This window comes from Neocloeon triangulifer, unplaced genomic scaffold (genome assembly GCF_031216515.1).
Source record: "Neocloeon triangulifer isolate White Clay Creek 2 clone unplaced genomic scaffold, ASM3121651v1 ptg000008l, whole genome shotgun sequence".
Taxonomy (NCBI): domain Eukaryota; kingdom Metazoa; phylum Arthropoda; class Insecta; order Ephemeroptera; family Baetidae; genus Neocloeon; species Neocloeon triangulifer.
In genome coordinates this window covers 3,184,930-3,207,492 of record NW_026775550.1, presented here as the reverse complement: position 1 = coordinate 3,207,492, position 22,563 = coordinate 3,184,930, and the positions used below count along the sequence as shown (strand labels likewise).

The following is a 22,563-nucleotide window of genomic DNA, read 5'->3' as shown; positions in this document are numbered from 1 at the left end:
TCGGTGCCGAGCGAATTTTTATATAATGATAATTAATTGGGAAGAGCGAGTGAGAGAGAGAGAGAAGAGTCGCCGCGTATTTCAATTAAATACCAAGCCTCAATTAAACGCCTTAATTAATTGCCACTCCCATACGTGTGTGTGCGCGTGTTTTTTTTTTTTTTTTTGCAATTTTGAAAGCCGTCTCGTTTCTCCTTGATCTTTAATGCAGAATTGACGTGTTTCGCACAAAACCGGGAAGCGTGCACAGCCGAACTTGGTATCTCTCCGACGCGAAATTTCGCAGCGCTGAATAAGTGATTAATCGAGTTGATGAAAAAACGGCGGATGATTCATTCATGAGGATTCGGTGCGGCGCGCGTCGAGCTCGTCGGAAAAGTGCAGCGCCGCCAGCAGAGAAATGTAGCTGAATAATTGACGCGGGCAATTTTTATTTTCCTTTTTGCATTATAAATTGCACGCATCCACTCTTTATATACGTACGCGGCGAGTGTGTGTGTGTGCGCAGCAGTAATAATAAAACACGGAATGAGAGCGAAACGAACCAGCAAGTTGCGCGCGAGGCAGGCAGGCAGGGGTTATAATAGAATTTATGATTAAGACTAAATTGAATTAAAATCTAATCAAAAATTCAAGCAGCCAGAAGAAAATCGTGCCTGCGAGTTGAGTGAGCGAAAAGAGAGCCTGCAAAGATGAATGTAAAATTCAGCGCGCGGCACAACGGCTCTCATTTCGCTCTCTCTCTCCTCGGAAATTTATATTTTTCCAACCTCTTTTTGTATGAAAAAGGAAATGTAAACACCAAGAGCGGCTCTCGTCATAATTAAATAAATGAGCTAATTATAACTTACAGGCGGTGCGCGCGGAATATTTTATTACGTGAGAGAGAGAACGAAATATGCACACGCGCTCTCTTGTACGTACGCTTGGCCAGTTGCAAACAAGTAAAAGAACCGACGCGCATTATACACTCTCTCCTTTCTGTTGCTGCAAGTGCGTGTGTGTTTAATTAATATTTCACCGTAGATTCTTATTGAATGTATGAATGAGTACACACACAAGTACATTATACAAGTGTGCGCTGCTTTTCCGCGAATATGTATAAATAATACCAACCTGCATTCAGCCGCACTCACCAGCCTCGCTCTTTCCCATGCGAAAATTTTAAGGAATATCATAGTGAGAGGAAACCTCAATTTGCATGATTTTATTACATTTTTCAAATTCAAATTCTAAATTTTATTTATTTTGTTAAGCATTAAATTGCAATGGCAATTAATAATTTTTAAAATAAGTCAAAATACTTACATTATTTAAACGGTAGAATTCGTTCAAGTCATAGTATTGATTTTGCAGTACAAAAGCTTGCATAATTGTATGAAGTTAATATAAAAACATCATTTTTTTTTCACAATCTTAGCATATCGTCAATTTCCTTCCACATTATTTGAATGTTTTAATTTTAATTTTGATTACACTCCTGCTAATTAAGTAATTTTCAAACTTTCAATTTTCAATTATTATCTTTTTGCTTATTTGATTGATCATTTGGACTTGTTTGGAGAAAAATGAAATGAGATTTATCCAATTCAATTACAAAATATTGCATTTTTGTTTATGATAAATTAAAAATAATTTAAGGATGTAAATACTTCTTTGCAAATTAAATTATTTTAAGCAGATTTAAATAAATATGCAATTTAGCAATAGAATCAATTAGTTTTTTGGCGCTAAATCAAATGAAATATTGTTCCCTCTGTCTCTTGAAAGGATAATTTTCAGAATTTTTTGCTCATTAATTAAAGTCTATCATACTTAATTATAAAAGCTTAAAAGCGTGGGCTCGAAGAGGATCACTATTTTTGTTTTAAAACAGAAACAGACTCAAGGAGGTTAAAAATAAGTGTATCTGTAAGTAAGTGGTATTGGCCAACTAAAGTTTTATTAGTTGTTAATTAACTTTTTTGACAAAAAGGCAAACATTAAAAAAATTGTAAGATTAACAAACACAAAATCGTAATTTTTTGTAATCGTTTCTACAAACAAACAAGCAAAAAGCTTTTTAGTTGGATATTCTTTTAAATAGGATCAAAAAATGTCTAAAATCTTCTTACAAAATAAAAAATATGGTTTAGATAAACTTATATTCTCTCTTCAAACTCTTCATTGATTTAAAAAGTTAACTCAAAATTTGTAAATCTGAAATTTTCCATTGATGCTTGGCTACATTTTGAGATAATTTCATGAAAAAATATATTGGTATAAATCTTAAGTTGCAATTCTTTTTTGATCTTCTGAAGGTTAATTTTCGTTCTCAATTTATAATAAACAATTGGTTGATAATTTTAGAGAACATCTATAAACTGTAAAAACACGGATCCACAAAATAACATGTGAATGGCTAAATAAGTAAAAAAAATTATGGCCAAATTTTATTAAAAGCCTCTTTATAGTGAAATAATAAACGAAAATTTGGTTTGGTGGATCCTTATTTAAACTTATTTTAGACATTTTAACTTTTTTATTCTTTCCAAAAAATCTCCGTACACGCCGACCTTCCGTTCATGTATATTATTCATCGCAGTCGAGTTGAGCGAAGCAAACAGCGGCACCGGGTCTCGACGGTGCATGGGTGAACGTTCCTGAATAAATGTATTTAAAATTCAGTGTGTTCATTTATAAATTCAAGTTACATTCTCCATTTAAAACAACCACGAGTGCAACGTAAGCAGCAAGCTGAAGAACAAAGTAAAAGGGAAGAAAAACAATTCAACTCGCGAGGAGAGCAAAAAGGAAAAATATTAAATAAATATACGAAATATAAATTAAACAGCTTTTAAAGCGCGGATGGTATTTTTATAATTGTGCGCATACATGGCGCGGCGGCGGGCGAAGGAAAACAAAGGAAAAGATAAACAGACGCCGCGGAAAGCACAAGAGAGGGTGGAAATAAAACGAAAAAATAAAAAGGGCTGCTGCGAGGAGAGAACGATCATTTCCCAGACGTCTATCCAACTCGCACCCATACTCAGAGAAAACTAAAATTAGTCGCTGAATAATAAAAATAAAAAGTTTTAGGGTGGAACGCGCATAATATATTTTATTCCCAGCCGAGCCGAGTGAGAAAAATGAGGGAAAAAGAAAGCCAAGTGCCTGGCAAATGGCGTCGTATAAATAACTAAAAGCATAAAATTAAAGATATAAAAGATTTATATATTCGCCGAGCCTCAACTTTAGCTATTAAAACGAAATAAGCAGCCGAGAGAGAGAAGAAGAAGATTCTGTTCGGTGTGCGATAAAAAAAAATAAACTTTGCTCGAACAAAAAAAATATAATATGAAATACATTTCCGCCGTGTTATATATAAAATACACATTGTCGTAATTTGTAATGAAAAAAGATGAGGAGTTTCGGCCAAAGTTATTTCGCGCGGCCCTGCTCACCTAAATTTATTCCCGCCGCGCTGCCGTAGGTATTGCAAAAGTTTCGCCACGAGCAGTTGATTTTCAAGTTCTGAAATGCAAAATGGCAAAGGACCAAAAATGTTTCTAAACAGGAATATTTTACTGCGTGCCAATGTAGAAGAGCGGAAATATATATGTAAATCAAATCAGAATTCGAGCAATCAAGTGGAAACAAAACGCAGGATCTATAAAAAAAAACGAAAGCAAAAATTTCTTTAATATCAGAAACTTGCATTCCTAATTTTTTAACTATTTGTTTTCGAATTTAATTATGATCTGCAAAGTTTAGTTGCGTGATTGAGTTATCAAGAATGATTAAAATTAATCCATGTAAAATTAGAAACAATATTTATTGTTAAATACTAAATTAGTTACTAATATTTATGAAATATCATATTATTATGCTATTTATATTTATTTCTTAATTCAATTTCTTTGCAATAAAAAAATTTGTTAAATGAAATCAGAGTAGACAATACTCACCCTATGAATTGATTTGATTTGTAAACATTTTCCAATGATTTTATCTGTAATCCAGGTTGAATTAATATTTTATTTATTGTAAGTTAAATTTGCATTCGTTTAATTATCGTTAAGTATTTAGAGTTTAAAAAAGTAAACTTGATATTAACTTAAATTAATTTAAAACATTAAAATTATTAAAATATAATAAAATAATAAAAAAAAATTATAATAAAAAAATAAGGTTATAAATAATATAAACTATATTTTAAAATATATTTCTTATTAATATTAAAATTTTTTTAATTTATTAAACCAAATTTCAGCATATGATTGAAGTCTTGAAGCAACACTGAATGTTTATGCCGACACGTGATTCAAGGGAGGCACGGCGATTATCAGGCTGTGAGCTGGGTGTGGATGCAAATGCAAATTCCGGCCGGGAAAGTGTAAAGCCGTGCCAAACAACAAGTCCCAACATGCATGCACCCACACAACGCGGCGGTGCTTTAATCTGGGCGGCATTTTGGTTAATCGGTGATTGATATCCCGTGCACGGTTGATCGCCTGCTTAAATCTCCAGCCATTATTCCACCCCTGCGTTTCATCATCCCCGACTGGACATCAAACCATCTCTCTCACTCACTCGGCGTGTAATGCAGGCTGCATATTATATTTTAATCAATACACCCAGGCCTATCCTCCCCCAGCAAAGCATTATATTTGCTATCACAACTAAATAGAGGATACGCCACTTTGCTACGCAAATTTATACCCCGGCTGTGAGAGAGAGAGAGACGGGGCCTGTCTGTCGTCCGCTCCAGGCTTTCGCACTAACTGAATTTGCGCTAATTCACTGCCTAACCGTTCGCACCCTCAGCACAAACTGCACCAAATAGTTTTTACGTGTCCTGCTGACGAATGACACAGAATATCACACCGCGATAGTGAGAAGCTCTCATAGAGAATTTGGAAATTTCATAAATATTATTTTAATAATTTATTTCTTTGTTGCTATTTATTCTTTGCAGAACACACGAAAAAATTTAAAATCTTAAAAAGAGAAGAAAGGGTTATAATATATTAATAATGAACCGTAAATAAATCAAATTCAGACACATAACTTATTTTTCTGTACCTTGAAATTATTCCATGTTGAATTAAAATAATTTGTAAAATTTGAAAAAATTTCTTCTGGGTCTCTTATATTTGTAAATATTTTCTTTGCAAAACGAAATGGAAAATTTTTTGCTGCTTCTCCATATAGTTACATGAAAAAATTAATCAAGTCAATGCATGGAGTTTTTATTACTTATTACTGCATCCATAAGCCAGTAGTTTTTTTTTTTAATTAAGCTCTGCAAATTTTTATAATTCCAATAAAAATTCACCGGTATTTCTACATTTTTATTTTAACTTTGAGCATTTTTATTAACTTAAAGATAAAGATGCGACTTTAATCTTTAAATTACTTTATTTTTCAACTCTTTAATTCGCGACCTTCAAATATTTACGAAATGAGAGCACATTTATATTGAGTAGTTAATTCTTAATAATAAGATTATGGCAGTGTAAAGGCTATCTTATCAAGTCAATAGTCCCGCACAACGATGAAACGACAAGAAAATGCATTTTACTTTTTAAAAAATAATTCATTTAATGGTCCAGGATTATTTAAAAATATAAAGAAAATAATAACATAAAAATATAAATTATGAATTTAAAATAAAACTTTAAACATTTTATTGGCGCCCAAAAATTATACTTTTGCAAAATACTCGATTCATTATTTTAAGTATTTTACTTTAGAGATTTGACACACATAAAGGTTGGAATATTGAAGGATATAAAAAAAAGTAGTGAAAAACATTTTTCTGTTTTCAGCCTATTTTTATACCCTTTTATACATCCATCAATTTTATTACAATTGATTTATTTAAGCATAAATTCCACAGCTAGGTCTAAACATTGCACACGATGACGAAAAGTAGGTGTTGAATTAATATTTGCATTTATTATTACGAGCAAAAATTGTGTGCTTGCAAAAGGTAAGCGCAGAGGGCAATTAATTTTTATTCCGCAGCCAACCACGTCCGCAAAATTAGCGAAAAACGCCGAGGCAACAGCGTGGTGGCAACGTGCATGAGCAGAGAGAGAAGCGCTCGCTGCTTTTATTTGAATTTCACAACTTTTCCCGCATACTTGGGCCGCCGGGTGCTGTTTGTATAAAAGTAAAGGCGGTCGTAAATAACGTAACACGGTGGTAAGAAGAGCAAATATTATAAATTAGTCCGCACGCCATACTTTGGACGCGCATGTATGTAAAATATTAAAAAAAGGAGTAAAAAAACCAAACTTGTATACGTGCATAAAACTTAAACATCTTTAGCTTTTAGGCCTTGAAAAAAAGATAGTTGGAAACGAGCAAAAATTATTATTATACACATTTTTATTAAAAAAAATGGAATTTAATATTTATGAGAATATTATTACTTTGATTTTGATCAAATGCATTTTAGGTTATTTTTTGTTTTATATAAAATTTGGACATCTTAAATTCCCTTTAATTCAAAAATTGTCAGCAACAAATATTAACTTTTGCTTCTGTGTGTGTAATTTCGAGAGAATTTTTCAACTGGCGTGACACTCATTGTCAGGTTGACGCGGATTGGCATAAAATAAACACCAAGTAAAATTTTAAACAACCCAATGCTGACGGCATGCTTTATGTTTCTTGTTCCTTGATTTTTTATTTATATTTTTATCGTATTTCGTATTTGTTCAAGCAGCGCGTGCTGGGTCGAGTCGGACCGAGTTCAAAAAGTTAAATTCAAACAGGCAATATTTTATTACTTGTGTTTGTCGAGGGGCGATTTATTTTCCACCTGCGCGTACTGCACGGTTTGTTGATTTTGGAAACACGGTAAATTTGTTATCCTTATTTATTCACAAAAGTTGAAGGTTTTACGCAATATTTAAACACACACACAAGCAAGCTTTTACAGTAATTAAGGAAACTATTTTTCATTTAGCTCATCAAGTATGAGAAAAGTTATTTGATTAAGCTAACAATCTGCGATTATGCTTGGAGCAATTAATACAGATGAAATTGTAGGTATTGAAAGAAGAAAAAATTAAAATTTTCCACTTTGTTACATGTTTTTATTTTTTTTTTGTTATATTTTTTTTTTTTTTTTTATTAAATTTAACGCTTTTTAAAGAAAAAAAGGAGTAAAATTAAGCTTGTAAATGCAAAATTAAATGAAAATAGCTGAAAAGATTCTAATAATTACCAAGATTCCCTATTTTATAGAAATTTTTCTAATAAATTTAATGTAAGTCAATTTAAAAAAATGGTTCCTTCAGTTTCTTCCAAATAAATAAAAAAAAATTTACCATCGATAGCTCACAAAGCAATTGACGACAGCCGCGGACGCAAATATTGTTTCATTTTAGCATCAGAAAAATCGAGTTTATTTCATCAGAGCAGAATAAAAAACTTTCGCGCGTTGTCGATTGGCGACGATTAATCAATCGTGACAATCATCGAAAGCTCTCATCAATTTTTCGGGGGCGCGAGCGAACGATTAATGCAATAAAGAAGGGAAACTGCACTAATCTGCACGTGGTTCGAGCACCCGAATTATTAAAAAAGTCACGCGCACAGTCGCATTTATAAATTCCTCGCTCGCTCGCTCTCTCTGACAGGTTGATCAATTTCGTGTTTTTATCCTGTAATCAGTCAAAGTATTATATTCGGGCATGAATAATGAGCCCACATGATTAATCAATGCATTTACACTCGCACGCACAAGCGCGGGCCACCGACGGACAAACGCAATGGGAAAAAAACACCTGAGCAATTTGGACTGATTTGCTCGTCGCGGCCATTTATCCTCTGCGATCCGAAGTGCTGAATGTGCGAACACTCGCTGTGTCGTGCCTGCGCATTTTATAAAATATTCGCTCAAGGGTGTTGGAATTTAAACTATGGTTTGTAATAAATATATGGGCACTAAGAATAGGATTATTTAACATGATTAAAAATTAATTTTGCAATCTTATGAATTAATTCGACGCCAAGTCATTGATAAAAATATTAAGCCATGTTATAAGTTTACAGTTTCAATACTCAATTCCCAGACAGGAAATTAATTATGATCGGATAAATCTATTTTTTAGAGACATCTTCTCTAATAAAACCCATAATATTTGAGAAAGGACATTATATTGGCATCAAATTAAAAAATTTGCAATCCATAATCAGAGATTATTTCATTCTCATTTAATTATCAGTCCTTAATACAGGTCCAATTAAAATAATTTATTAAATCAGAATTAAAAAGTTTCCAATTAAACAAAATCAAATTGTAGTTATAAGTTTATTTTGGGTGGAGAAAAATTCGAATGTTTTAGACCATCTAAATAGTTATGCTTATGCAAATTTTAAAAATTTGGTTTGTCTTGTTGTCTTATAATTATTTTCAGTTCAGTTATTATCTTAGTTAAATTCATTAAATTCTATTGAATTTTTTATTTTATGGTCTAAGGTTGATATATTTTGGCAGAGAATGCGTGGAAATATTGCAATATACGTTATTGAAACTAATTATTTTAATATTGCACCGGTTAGAAGAAAAAAAACATATGAGATTAAAAAAATCCTGGCAAAATTTTTAGTAATGTATGGAAAATAAATAAATTGTTAAATCTTTATTCCAGAACCGTTTTTTTTAAGTTGAAATATGTAATGTCGATGTTTAAAATAAAATTTAGTGATAAATTCGGCAGAATATTAAAAAATTGCTTAAAGAATTCATACGGATTCCTCCCTCTTGAGCGAATCAAATCGAATTTATGCAACACTTTTAACGTGTGAAACGAGCAGGTTGCATAATTTCCCAACGCCAGGGGTTGATATTCTGGATAGCATGAAAAATAATCTTTGTAAACTTAAATCTTATTTTATAAATTAGGAAAATATAAGACACTTTATGGTGAGAAATATTAGAGTTTTTAAATTTTTTCAACAGATTAAGCAAGCTTACAAGTCGCGTGTTTGGTTCAGGATAAGCGACTCGGCACGTATATTGTCATATTACATGTGAATGATCAAACAAAAAATAATACATTTACGCGATTAATCAAAAAGCTGAGCCGTATGCGCTCGCCATTCCGGCCGGGATTATTGACACAAACACACACACACAGAAAGCACTGCTCCCAATCACCTTTTTCACTTGTCATCGCGGACGTCCAATTTGCATGCCGATTGTTTATTGGCAGCTATGAAAATAATGCTGCGAACCCTGTTTCCATCTGCACGCCCCCGGCAGCAAATTTTTCATCTGCCCACACGCACTGGGAGGACGAAATGAGGAAAAAAGATGAACCGTTTTATCACGAATAAATATGAAATTGGACAAAGAGCTCAGGTGAGTGGCAACGGTTGTATTCGGAAACAATTCCAATTAACGAAGATACATAATATTTGTAATATTTTTCGACCTTTTTATTTTTATTATTTATTTTTTTTGTCACAAAAAAATTCGTGATCATAAACATAGATCAAATGAAAGTTAGAATTATTTAAACTATGGTGAATTTAAATTATATTTTTGAAGTATAATCTGGGAATAAGAAAATTTTACTTTTAAACAAATTTAAATTTTAAATCATAACTAAATCAGCTAAATAATTTATATTTGACACCCTGAATGATTTAAAATTAATCAAATGAAAAGGACACGACCGTTTTTCCTCACTTCCATGATCGTCCTCTTCTTCAACCTTACAGAGATTCTTAAGTTAAATAATATTACAAAGTTATAAATCGATATTAATTTCTTATATTTTGATATTGCAAAGAATTTAATTTCGAGTGGCAGCTGGCGCCGTGAAATATTATGATGGCGGCGCCGTAGCTGCTGTTGCAGGTAATTTAATAAGAATTACCCGCCTTGTATTATTGTATTACGCTTTCGAGAGCGAGCCGAGTTTCTCTCGCGCGCGCGGCGCATGCTTCATTGCTTCATATATTATGCATTAAATATGAGGCATTAATCTAATTTAGAGGCACAAGTAATTATTTCATGCGAGGCAAGGGGGAAACTCCGGCTGGCTGGCAGCGGGTGGGTGTGGGTTGGGGCAAAATCAACAAGAACTTCTCCATATGAAAATAAATTACAACCCTTCCATTATAAATGCACACTCACCATGCACAGCGCGCAGTTATATTCACTCGCTCTCTGTTTATATGTGTGTGCGCTCGCGCTGTAAATTATATATTTTAGGGCATCTACGTAATGTCTGCTGCGTTATTTCTCTCAACATTCAAAGCTAAACATAGAAAGGCTCATTTCTTAGATTTTCCCTCTCACTATTTTCTGAAGGAGGAAATTAAGAAAAATTCACAAACTTTTACCTAAAATTTGTTTAAAATACAATGTTTAAGTAGATTTTGTGAATACTCAGACTCATTAGAATCTATTTATTAAAATCTTAACTTTTCCAGTAGAAAATTTTATAATTTATCACTAAATTCCATATTATTATTTAATTTTTTTCCAATTCAGGAAATTAAATATCATTTGTTTTTCTTTTTCATCATAAACCGCTTTAAATATTTTCAATTGATTAAAATGCAAACAATATTTAATTAGTTTTCTATGCGTATTTCAAATTGAACTGTTTTTCGAAATATTACAAAAAAAAAAAAAATGCGAAGAAATGCAGCTCACGATTTAACTAGATTGAGCACCAGGAACTTAAGAACGCGCCACGCCATCCATCGGATATTTAATTTTCAGGTAGATTATTTAAAGTGAAAATTTAGCATTTTATTTTAATCCTTTTTTTATTGCAAAAGTGAGTAATTTAAATTTATGGTTTCTTAAGTGAATTTAATGTTTTCAAATCGAAAAAGCGCGAAAAAGATTTCCAATAAAACGTGGATAAGCTTTGATGTGTGCTGAAGACTGCGCCTCCGATCCGATTTAATTTGATTGAGCACCAGCGACTAAAGACCGCGCCGCGCCATCCATCGGTTATTTGGTACACTCTCGCAAAAAGTCTTACGTCTGATTTTGGTGCTTCCCAAACATTTGCTTTCTAGTCTTAAAAAGTGGTTTTCCTCCTATCTTAGATAAAATTTCTCTGTTCTCGACTGATTTGATTTCGGTGCAGTGCACCAAAATCATCGACACCTACGCAGATTAGTCAAATGTGAACGCTCGGAGAGAAGCCAGCTCAGTTCACCTTCACTTAAAATACTCGTAAGCCGAACGCAGCAAGGAAAACTTTTACAAAAATCTAAATCTGTAACACATGTTAGCAGAAACTACAGCGCAATGGCCGAAAACATGGTTGAGGAGGCCATCGCACGACTGGACAGAATGACGAACGACGTCCGACCCGTGCTGACCATGGTAAACCAGGCACTCGAGGTCATCGTCGTGGTCACGGAGAACCTCGTTCAGCAGGGCTACATCGGGGTCGAGAGCGGACTAGGGAGGCTGCTGACCTTTTTGACAGACTCGAAAATTCTCTTCGAGTTCGGAGCCACCGTGGAACAACTCATTCTCGTTTTGCGTTTGTTCCTCGAGGGAGTCCGGCAGGCCATCAAGTTGTACCACATGTTCACGGAGTCCGAGCTGGGCAAGGCCATCATCAAGTTTTTCAAGGAATTGATGTCTTCCCAGCTTCCGAGATACGCTGCCATCGGTATCTGAACTTCAATTTATTCACGGGACTCTCTACTTCACATAAAAATCTGGTTGTTTGGACTTATTACTCAGACTTTTTATATTTTGCCTAGTGTGAGATCAGCATTAATTTATTTTTAGATTAATTAACTACAAAGAAAAATTTTCTTAGCTATGTTACAAAGAAATTTCGATATCATTTTCAACATTCCATATTGGAAGAAAATTCTAAATTAAATGTTAATCTGTTTCACTAAATAGATTTTTTATATTTATTAATTTTCTTAACTACCTTTCACGTTGAAGGACAAGTTGCAGCTATTTTACAAAATTTGATGTTTTTTTTCCATCAAAATGACAGTGATCACAAAAATGAGAAACTCTTTTCAATAATTTAATTCAAGATTTTTGTTAAAAAAAAAGGAGCAGACTACTTTACTATTGACTAATTATAAAGATCATATAGATTTTTAAATAAGCATCACAGGTATTTATTTTTTTTATTTTCTTGGTAGAATTTCTTCAAGGAATTTATTTAAATTATACAGATCATTATTATGACAATGCCTTGCATAACAAAACACAAATCAAATGTGTAATTGTTGATAATAAAAATTATTTAGAAAATAACAATAAATTCTATTGAATTTTATTTGAATTTCCTTCTCTTTTTATTGTAAACAATGTTATTTTTTGTTTTTCAAATTCCTAAATAAATTTGAAATATTTGAAATTGAATTTCTAGTTAAAAAAATAATTAAAAATTTACAAATATATAATTATAATGTCCATCTCTGGTAAAGATACAAGATATTCACATTAGTTGCTGGCAAAAGGGTTGGCCCATTAAATCATCGTCAACGGATGAGACTGTCCGCATAAAAATTCCCACATTAATACTGATAATAAAAATACACATGTGGACGAGAGGTCGTAAAATTCACTCAGTCGGACACACAAAGAAAGAAAGCAAAAATTCAGAAAATACGTATTCATTAGCCGACAGGGGACGCGCCACCGCGGCTTATTAATTAATTAGTCGGCGAAGCCACGACGGCAGTATTATTAAGTTATAACTCTCGGCATCATATTTTTTCACCGGAGAGACATAAAATAAAAAAATCCCCAAACAAGGCATGCGGTTTTGCTTTTACAAGTTGGCAACTTCGTTAGCCTTTCATGCACCGTGTTCGTATGTGTATCGGACGCGAGGGCAACTTTTCTCCTCTCTTTCCCGTACGTACGTGTAATGGATTTACTTAATTTATTGTGTGCTGTGTTCTCTCTCTCCTTTTTTTATGCGATTTTATATGAAAGCTGCTTTGCTTATTCGCATGTTTGTGTGCAGAGAGGCAGGAAAGAGAGTTGCTTTCAGGCCGACTAATTTGACTTTGGCTGGCGTTCTTTGTGCGCAATATTCCCAATATCCTGTCGCTCACACACACGGCAATATTTTATTATTTAATTTACTCTTCCTCTCCATTATTAAAATTATATTTTGCACGTATACGTGAAAAGGGCCTCTTGCAAAAGGGTCGTCGCCGCGACGAACAGCTTTTATACATTTTTACCAGGCTGATGCGGGGTAATTGAGTTTTCGAAAAATATCATCAAAGGATAATTTTTAATCAAGTTATGCGTGCGCACGGCGAGCAAATTCCACGACATGTGTGTTCGCCTCAGCACCGCCTCGCTTGTCTTCCGAGAATTATTATGAAAAATTTCATTATTAAATACTTTATTGACTTGAATTTTTTATAATTTACAGTAATCGTTAGAGTGATCGTGAGATTTTAAATGTAAATATTGCTGAATTTGTAATTATGCAAAAACAAAATTTATCAGGCAATGGAACACGCAAATTGGAATAATTGTTTAAGAAAAGTCAAAGTTTCATTCAAGTGATTGAATCTGAAATTTAAGATAAAATTGGTTTGTTCAAACTTTGCATTGTTGTTTCCTTTTGCTTATCTTTAAATTTTTCTGTTTACAAATGAAACCAGAATGGTACTTGAGGTGAAAAATTTTAATTGTCATTATAATAATAAATATGCATAGCTTAGGATTTCTCTTCTCTATTTTTAATTAAATTAATGTGAGGAATTTCATGTTGGTATTTAAATTTGCCTTGAAATTCTCAATGACGTGCAATCTGAATTATTATTAATATTTCATCTTGAATATAAAATTTTCAAGAATTACGAAAAGAGATCAAAAGATCATATTATGTAGAAACACCCGACGCCATAAATCCACACAATTGATAAAAAGAGCAAAAACGCTTCAAAATTGCAAAGGGAGGGAAAATCAAGTGAAATAATTTAACATGTAACTAAAGTTTTAAAAAGATTTTATAAATGAAAACTCCAAGTTAATTTTCTACGACTGTATTAGACATTTAATGAATTCTAAGTTCTTCGCTAAATTTTTTATTCAATAATCTGAATAATCTATTTGTAAAATAAAAAATATGTTTAGCTTGTAAAATACTAAAATACACAAGGATTTTTACTCGACCAATTATTAATACAAGTACAAGTCTATCGCAGAGAATCCCGATAAATAAACTTCAATAAATAATTAATTAATGTTTTTTGAGTGATAATTTATAATTTAAATGCGGTTCACAAACTTTAATAAGGCTAAATTAAAATGATGCAACATAATTATTATTTTGGTATAAATGGTTAAATTGCTGTTTAATTTACAAATCTTATATCTTATTTTCAATATTTTGCTTTTGAATATCTGGGAACTGAAATAAATTTAAACTTTTTATATTGTTATTGCAAATGATTTTTATTTTAATTAGTTTCAGTCTTTATCTGACATGATGTTTATGGAATTAATTAATCATAACCTTGGGAAAGTTCTGGTAAACAGAAATAGGCCGATGACAGAATAGCTGATTGTGAGTAAGACTTATTGTATTTAGACTTTGACTAAAAAGTCTAACGCTTGCCGACTATATGAGAGTAAAAATGATGACGTCATTCAGCAGCAGTGTGCTTCTACCAAAGAGAGCCGCAGCCTTCGCACCGCACACCACTGTACCGTTGGTGAAACATAATATGTTATATCTATGAGATGACCACTTCTTCCTCCAATAATCTTCTTTGTTCAAATTGTAATATTCATCGCTCCGAACGAGTAAATAGAGTTTTTGAAACTGTAATGAGATGTTTTATTCAAGATGATCATAGAGAGTGGGACAAATTTTTACCCCACATAGCTTTTGCCATGAATAGCAGCCGACATGAAACTACCACTTTTTCAGCCTATTTTTTGTTTATGGGCAGACAGCCAAGTTTTTCAGGTTCAAACGCAATTTCGTCCGAGTCAAATTTTGACGACCCAAATCAAGTTAAAAAATATGTAAATCGTTTTCCGAAATTGAAAAAGATCTGATTTAGTTAAGCAAAAAATTGCAGACGCTAATCAAAGAAATAAGCATTATTATGACTTGCGTAGACGACCTGGTGATTTTAAATTAGGCGATAAAGTGATGAAAAAGAATTTTGCAATTTCAAATAAAGGCTCAGGCATATCAGCTAAGTTGTTACCCTATTTTGTAGGTCCATTCATTTTGAAAGAGCAAATCGCAGAAAATATTTTTCGATTGGCAGATGAAATTGATGAAAAGAAGGATATAGGAATTTTTTCACGTCAAAGACCTTAAAAGGTGTCCAGCACAAAAATAATTTTCCTTCGTAAAATTATTTTAGTGGCGCGGGGAGATATAAGGAATATTGGGATATTTAATTAAAATTATGAAATACACAAATATATCCATCCCTAAAACACCCTGCCTTCCTTTTATTTTGCGTGTGATTTTATCATCATTTCACTCGAGTGCCGTGTGTAACTGCGAGAGCAGCAAGCAGAGAAGAAAAAAAAGCGGAGTGTGTGTGCCGGTGAGCGCCTGCATTTATGCAACCAGCTTCACTTCCAGAGCAGCACGACACACACACACACCTCCCACCTCTCAATCAGCAATACACCCAGCTGATAACAGCAGCATAGGTGCCAAGGGCAAAGGCCATTGGCCTCGTGCGGTTTTCGTGTCAGTCGCCTTGCAGACGTCAAGTCTCAAAAGTCGGCGCCGCTCGAGGAGCGTGCGACCGAAATCCTCTCGTCAATTGGAGGTTCCAAATGAATTGTTGGAGTTTCTAACGCGCCCTGCGGGGCCGTTCGATCACCATCAACTGGTCCGGCAACGCAGAGCCGTCCCGGCGTAATTGGGAGCGAAGTGCACGTCGTCCATTGCGTGACTTCTCGCTGCTCATCGGAGTCCGTCACCCTGACTCCCGAGGTCATTCTGCTGCACCCTGTGCAACCCCAGCCTGACTGCAAGCCAACGCAGTTCAGCTCTCTGCAAGATTTCTGCTCGTCTCTTCACATCATTAAAGCAAGTACAAAACCCCGAACCGAGTGCAAGAAATCGAACTTGTAATATTCGAGTGATTTTCTCCGAGTGCATTCAACCATTATTTTCAAATAATATGTAAATCAATTATTTTCCTACCCATCCTAATTCCTACCTACACAAACAATACAAATTTATAATATTCATGATTTGAATTAATTTACCGATTTTCCATTTTCCTCTAATTAAATAATTTTTGAACTGAATTTTCATCAAATAAAATCTTTCTTTAATTCTTTTCAAACTGCCGATTTTGATTTGTTTTTCATCTTGGAAAGATCTGAAATTAGTTTTTGAAGTTGTCTGAGTTAATTAAGTTGAGGAAATTAAGCCGAACCTGCGATTAATAGGATTTGATCTAACCCTGACATAGAGTCTAACAAGTCGTTGTTTACTTCAGTAAAGAGTTAATTAGTATTTTCGGAGTGATAATTTAAATGCGGTTAACAAAAACTTTAATAAGGCTGCAATTAAAAAGATGCAACATAATTATTATTTTGGTATAAATGTTTAAATTTGCTGTTTAATTTACAAATCTTATTTTCAATATTTTGCTTTTGAATATCTGGAAACTGGAACATATAATATATACTTTTTATATTGTTATTGCAAATGATTTTTTTTAGTCAGTGTCAGTCTTTATCTGACATGATGTATACGGAATTAATAAATGATAACCTTTGGGAAAGTTCTGGAAAACAGAAATAGGTCGATGACAGAACAGCTGATTGTGAGTAAGACTTATTGAGCAAATTAAGGTATTAATTTAGACCATGGGCGGCTCGTCCATACAAGTGTTGCAAGTGCCACTTAAGAAAAAAAAAAGGGAAAAGGTTTTTTTAGCAAAATCTAATTCGTTTTTAAAATTTTTCTATCGCGTTTTATTAGCACGCTCTCGCGATGTCTCCTTATGCGCCGGCAGCCGAGCGGCAGAGGCAGGAGAGGGGCGGGCTGAGCTCAGGGGCACGAAGCGAGGATCGGGTATCATCGGCTCAAGTGCTGGCGTTCGGCACTTGCATTTTACGTCACAAAAACAGGGGAGGGTGTCGCGAAATTGTCTACTTTACAGGGGCTCCCATAAGAACAATGTCAAGTGCAGGTCGGGTGAACTTTGCATGCGTTCCCCGCTCTTCCCGTGCCTTCAGCGGGGTGGGCGACCGCAGGCGCATGAGTTGTTTTGCATCAGCTGAATGCCTACCGCCAAAATGTTTCACGTTTGTTTACATTATTTTGGGCTAACTTTTAAGCAATTTTCGTTCGTATTTTGCACTTGATTTGTCAAGTAAGGTAAGAAATAATTCATATTTTTATTCTTACTCCGCAATCATTGCTTTTTTACGTATAAATTTGGTCTCGGCACTCGAAAGTAGAGCTGAGAAAAAAAGTTGATAAATTTTGTATCTTTTCTTTTAGTTTTTCATGGCATGCAAATTTCATCTAATTTTTTTTTTTTTTTTAATTTCGACTACGACTATATAGTTCGATTTGAAATCTTAAGGAAAATTTTTCTTTATTAGTCGTTTTGACGGGAAAAAACCCTAATCGTTTTAATTTTTTCTCCGATTGCGGAGTTCCATTCAAATAAAAAATAACAAAAATAATTTTTTATCAATTTGCCACATTCAGATTCAGATACAATTTCCGAGTGCATGCAATTTTTAATGATTTTTGTTTTTTGATAGTTTCTTAAACTTCTACAATAAATTTAGCATTTTTGTTTAGTTTAGGTTATTAATATTTTTTTATTCAGTTTTTAAAGTACTGAAGATTTATTTTGCGTCAACTTTTTCTCAACTCCAATTCAGAGGTATTGTGATATTTGTTGGGAAGCGGGACAACAAGGCAGTATGAAATCTGCGATCTCCATGTTTTTATAGCAATTTCCGTAACTTCATTTCTACCGATTTCCACGATTTGGACTAAAATAATATATTTTATAACTTATTACATTATTTATTATTATTTTTGTTTTAATAAGTTTATATAAAAATTAAAAATAAAAAGATTTCAACGTTAAAACATGCTGGGTGAAAGGTGAAATTTTCACGCATTATATTTTTAAATTTGTATAATTTTTAATTTGACAAATTAAATTAAAGAATCAGTCAATATATAATATTTGTTTGAAGAAGTTGGCTCTCCAGGAGATGATCGTGGAAACGAAGAAGTCGGGCTTGTCTTCGTTGTAAAAATTTTTCATTAAAAAAACAAATGGCTCTATCAGTTTCGGTCACGGTCTGCGAACCCATTTCATGAGCAAGAAAAATACATAAAATAAGCAAAATTGAAAAACACATTTAAAATAAAAATTAAAAATAATTAAATGTGGTGTTTTTTTTATAATTTGCTGATTTTTTGTATATCTCTTGCTCATGAAATAGGGTTGCAGACAGTGACCAAAATTGGTAGAGCCATTTGTTTTTTAAATAAAAACAATTTTTACTACGAGGACAAGCCAGACTTCTTCATTTCCAATATTCAATGTTATTTGTTTTTGCCATTGAAATTGAGTATCCGATTTATCCAATAATATTCAGTATTATTTGCTCATTGAAGTAAGCTTAATAAGGTCGTGTATTTTGATTTCCAACATTTTTAACAACGATAAATTTTGAGAATTTTTTTCCTCAATATAAATCTGTATTTTTTAGTCAATTCAAATTTCACTGGCCACCGTGAAAGTTTTAATTTACGATATTTTATTTCATGATTTTCATAAAATAAAATATTGTAAATTAAATGCATTCTTACTGAAAAAAAAAAAAAATAATGATTTACGGATACCTTCCCCTTATCAATTTAAAAAAAAAATCTAATTATATGAGCATTTCCAAGTGAATCTGAGGGGCGATTGGAGGATTTTGAAAATGGAATAACCTTACTTTGATTTTTACATATGTTCAAGAAGGTGTCTAGGGGTGTCCACTCACAAATTTTCAGACCCCTAAAAAGGGGCGTTCCCAAAAATTTTGATAGGTCAAAAATGGGCAAAAAATAATTTCAATTTGATTTAACTTTGGAACGGATAAAGCTATATTAACGGTTCTAACTGATTCTAGCCTAACTTTTTACGCTGAACAACTTTGCTGTTAACACCAAAGTTGTAGGTCAAAGGTCAAGGTCACTTTTTGGTGACCCTTGGTAAAAAAGTCAATTTTTGAAGATGATGGCCACCTTCGATGTTTTTCGTGGTATAGGAAAAAATGTAGCCCGTGAAATTTTGCATCACATATGTAAAATTTGGGAGGGTGTTATTTTTTGTTTTTGAGTAATTAACCCCTAAATACAAAAAAACGTGTCCGACGAAGATATAAATTATTGCAGTAATTGCCAAAAGCAAAGGGAAACAAAAGGAATCGTGCCAGTTTGGTTTCAATGCTTAAAAAACATCATATTAGGGTGAATACAACATACTTCTGACCCCAAGGGTCTTTCAGGGGTGCTTTTTACCCTTTCGATGGTCTTTTAAGCGTTCGGAAAGTTAATTATATAATTAAACTGTGTTTGATATCAATTCCTATGTTTTCCGGTGCGGTAAAGACGAATTTTAGGTCGATTACATCTCTAATTGTCATTTTGGATAAGAATTTAACATAATCATTAATAAATTTTAATTTACTAAAAAAGATTTTTTCATAAGATTTTGAGATGTTAAAATATATGGTCTAAATGATGACTAACGATGTAATTGACCTAAAATTCGTCTTTTCCGCACCGGAAAACAAAGGAATTGATATCAAATACAGTTTAATTATATAATTAACTTTCCGAACGCTTAAAAGACCATCGAAAGGGTAAAAAGCACCCCTGAAAGACCCTTGGGGTCAGATGTATGTTGTATTCACCCTAATATGATGTTTTTTAAGCATTGGAACCAAACTGGCACGATTCCTTTTGTTTCCTTTTGCTTTTGGCAATTATTGCAATAATTTATATCCTAGTCAGACACGTTTTTTTGTATTTAGGGGTTAATTACTCAAAAACAAAAAATAACACCCTCCCAAATTTTACGTATGTGATGCAAAATTTCACGGGCTACATTTTTTCCTATACCACGAAAAACATCGAAGGTGGCCATCATCTTCAAAAATTGACTTTTTTACCAAGGGTCACCAAAAAGTGACCTTGACCTTTGACCTACAACTTTGGTGTTAACAGCAAAGTTGTTCAGCGTAAAAAGTTAGGCTAGGATCAGTTAGAACCGTTAATATAGCTTTATCCGTTCCAAAGTTAAATCAAATTGAAATTATTTTTTGCCCATTTTTGACCTATCAAAATTTTTGGGAACGCCCCTTTTTAGGGGTCTGAAAATTTGTGAATGGATACCCCTAGACACCTTCTTGAACATATGTAAAAATCAAAGTAAGGTTATTCCATTTTCAAAATCCTCCAATCGCCCCTCAGATTCACTTGGAAATGCTCATATGACATGCAAAATTCAAAAGAGAAAATTTATTAAAATTAAACATATAATTACCCTCCGTGTCACATACGCTGTGCGAATTTTAAAATAGGAATATTATTCAGCAAGCTGGAAAATCTGCCATTATTTATTAACTAACATTATTTTTTTTAAAAAAAAAAATTAAAAAAAATTTTCATAAAAGAAATTTCAAAAAAAAAAAAATTTTTCAAAAAAAATATAGCAACTTGATTTTCCGGGGGGGGGGGGGGGGGGATTCTTTGGGCTGCACTTGCATCACTTGAAAAGTCACCGGCCGCCTATGATTTAGACTTACTTAGACTAAAAAGTCTAACACTTGCCGACTATAATAGGGAGAGTGATGATGATGACGTCATGCAGCAGCAGTGTGCGAGCCAAACCTTAGCACCGCACACCACTGTACCGTTGGTGAAACATATATTCTATCTATAGTGATGGAAAATTCTAAGCATCAAAATGCAGACAGTAAGCACTCCGCCTCACAATCAGGAAATATACCTGAAAGGTTAGTCAAATTGAATTGAATTTTTTCCAATTAAAACTAAAGACAACTTAGTTTTTTAAGGAGGCCATTTCAAGATGCGTCTTCATCGAGAGAAAAGCAGCAAAATTTGCTTTGTGATGGATTACAGTTAATTTTAAAAATCGCACTGCACCGCCTGTTCACTTTCCCTTTAAACTTTGAAATCGATCCTGAACCACTGGCAGAAGCTGGACTTTTTTATGATCGAGATAAAGAAGCAATCAAGTGCAACTTTTGCAAGTTTGAAACCAAAGATACGACGTGTTTGAGAGGTAAGACTGCGTATGAAATTTTGAAAATGACGCCGAATTGTGTCATCGACAAAAGATCATCTAAAAATGTCCCATTAGGAAACATTGAAAGTGTTTTGAATTACAAATATGAATCTCACCGACTGTATTCGACGCTAAAAAAGAAGGATTGGAGATTTGTGACGCCCGTCGATTTGGCAAAATCGGGATTTTACTACAGCGGCCAAGAGGACAATTGCTGCTGCATTTTTTGCAATTTGGAGGTGCGCGGATGGGAAATGGGAGACACACCCGACGGCGAGCACAAACGGTGGAATAAAAACTGCCCCTTTTTGATAAATCCAGGTGGCGTCGTCAACATAAAAATTGGCGAGGAATTAATTGAACAAAATTGCGACTCAATTGGAACAAACCCATTCAACGTTGAGCCGCTTGAAAAATATGGAAGCAACATCGCGATAAAATTGGACAGCCATTTTATCACGGCCTCTGATTTGAATATCCACAACTGCACTTCACCGAAGCACCCTGGAAAAATTTTAATTTCGGAACGTCTAAAAACTTTCAAGAATTGGCCCAAAGGACTTTCCCAAACGCCGGAAGTTCTCGCAAATTCAGGATTTTATTACACCAATACTGGAGACCGAGTTGTTTGTTTCCACTGCAACCTTGGCCTGAAGGACTGGGCGCACGGCGACGACCCTTTCAGGGAACACGCCAAGTGGAACTCGGGGTGCCAACACCTCATCATGCAAAAGGGATCAGATTTTATCAGACAAATTCTGCATGGAAACACATACCAAGAAAATGAGCAAATGATGGAGACGACCACTTCTTCCTCCAATAATCTTCTTTGTTCAAATTGTAATATTCATCGCGTTGCTAAAGTTAATTTGCCCTGCGGACACGTCAACCTTTGTAATCAATGTAATACTGACAGATGTGCTAATTCATCTTGTAGTCAAAAAATTTTGGCTGAAATTTCCATATTTCTTTGAGCTTTACTCTTATTTTTTTAATAATAAAACTAATATAATAAACCCTAATAAAGTTTTTAATTATAAAAAATGTGGTTTAGAATATAAAAAATAGTATTGCTAATTAAATATTGCTTTACGGATAGATAAGATGAGCAACTAAGGAGTAACAATGAGGAGGACTTGAAATTTGTTTCAAAATAACTCTTTATATTGGCTTTATGTTTCCTAAAAAGCAGATTAAGATAAAATCCTCTATATTATTCGTTAAATTTTTTTATATATTTTTTTATATATCTTTTCACTTAATGAA

At 33.5% G+C, this 22,563-nt stretch overlaps 2 protein-coding genes across 3 annotated transcripts; both read left to right on the top strand.

Annotated features, from left to right (window-relative positions):
* The first annotated feature begins 10,994 nt into the window (after positions 1-10,994).
* Positions 10,995-12,266, top strand: LOC132194696 (uncharacterized). Of its 2 annotated transcripts, none has more exons than XM_059616138.1 (2): positions 10,995-11,200; positions 11,263-12,266. In XM_059616138.1, exon 2 carries the CDS (start codon positions 11,276-11,278, stop codon positions 11,654-11,656), a length of 381 nt encoding a protein of 126 aa, XP_059472121.1. In that variant the 5' UTR covers positions 10,995-11,200; positions 11,263-11,275; the 3' UTR covers positions 11,657-12,266. The 2 variants fall into 2 exon arrangements, with proteins under 2 accessions (XP_059472121.1, XP_059472122.1); XM_059616139.1 differs by having other exon boundaries at positions 11,260-12,266.
* An 8,604-nt stretch (positions 12,267-20,870) lies between these two features.
* Positions 20,871-22,308, top strand: LOC132194587 (baculoviral IAP repeat-containing protein 3-like). Its single transcript, XM_059615957.1, has 3 exons — positions 20,871-21,004; positions 21,047-21,294; positions 21,373-22,308. Exons 1-3 carry the CDS (start codon positions 20,934-20,936, stop codon positions 22,269-22,271), a joined length of 1,218 nt encoding a protein of 405 aa, XP_059471940.1. The 5' UTR covers positions 20,871-20,933; the 3' UTR covers positions 22,272-22,308.
* Positions 22,309-22,563: the final 255 nt, after the last annotated feature.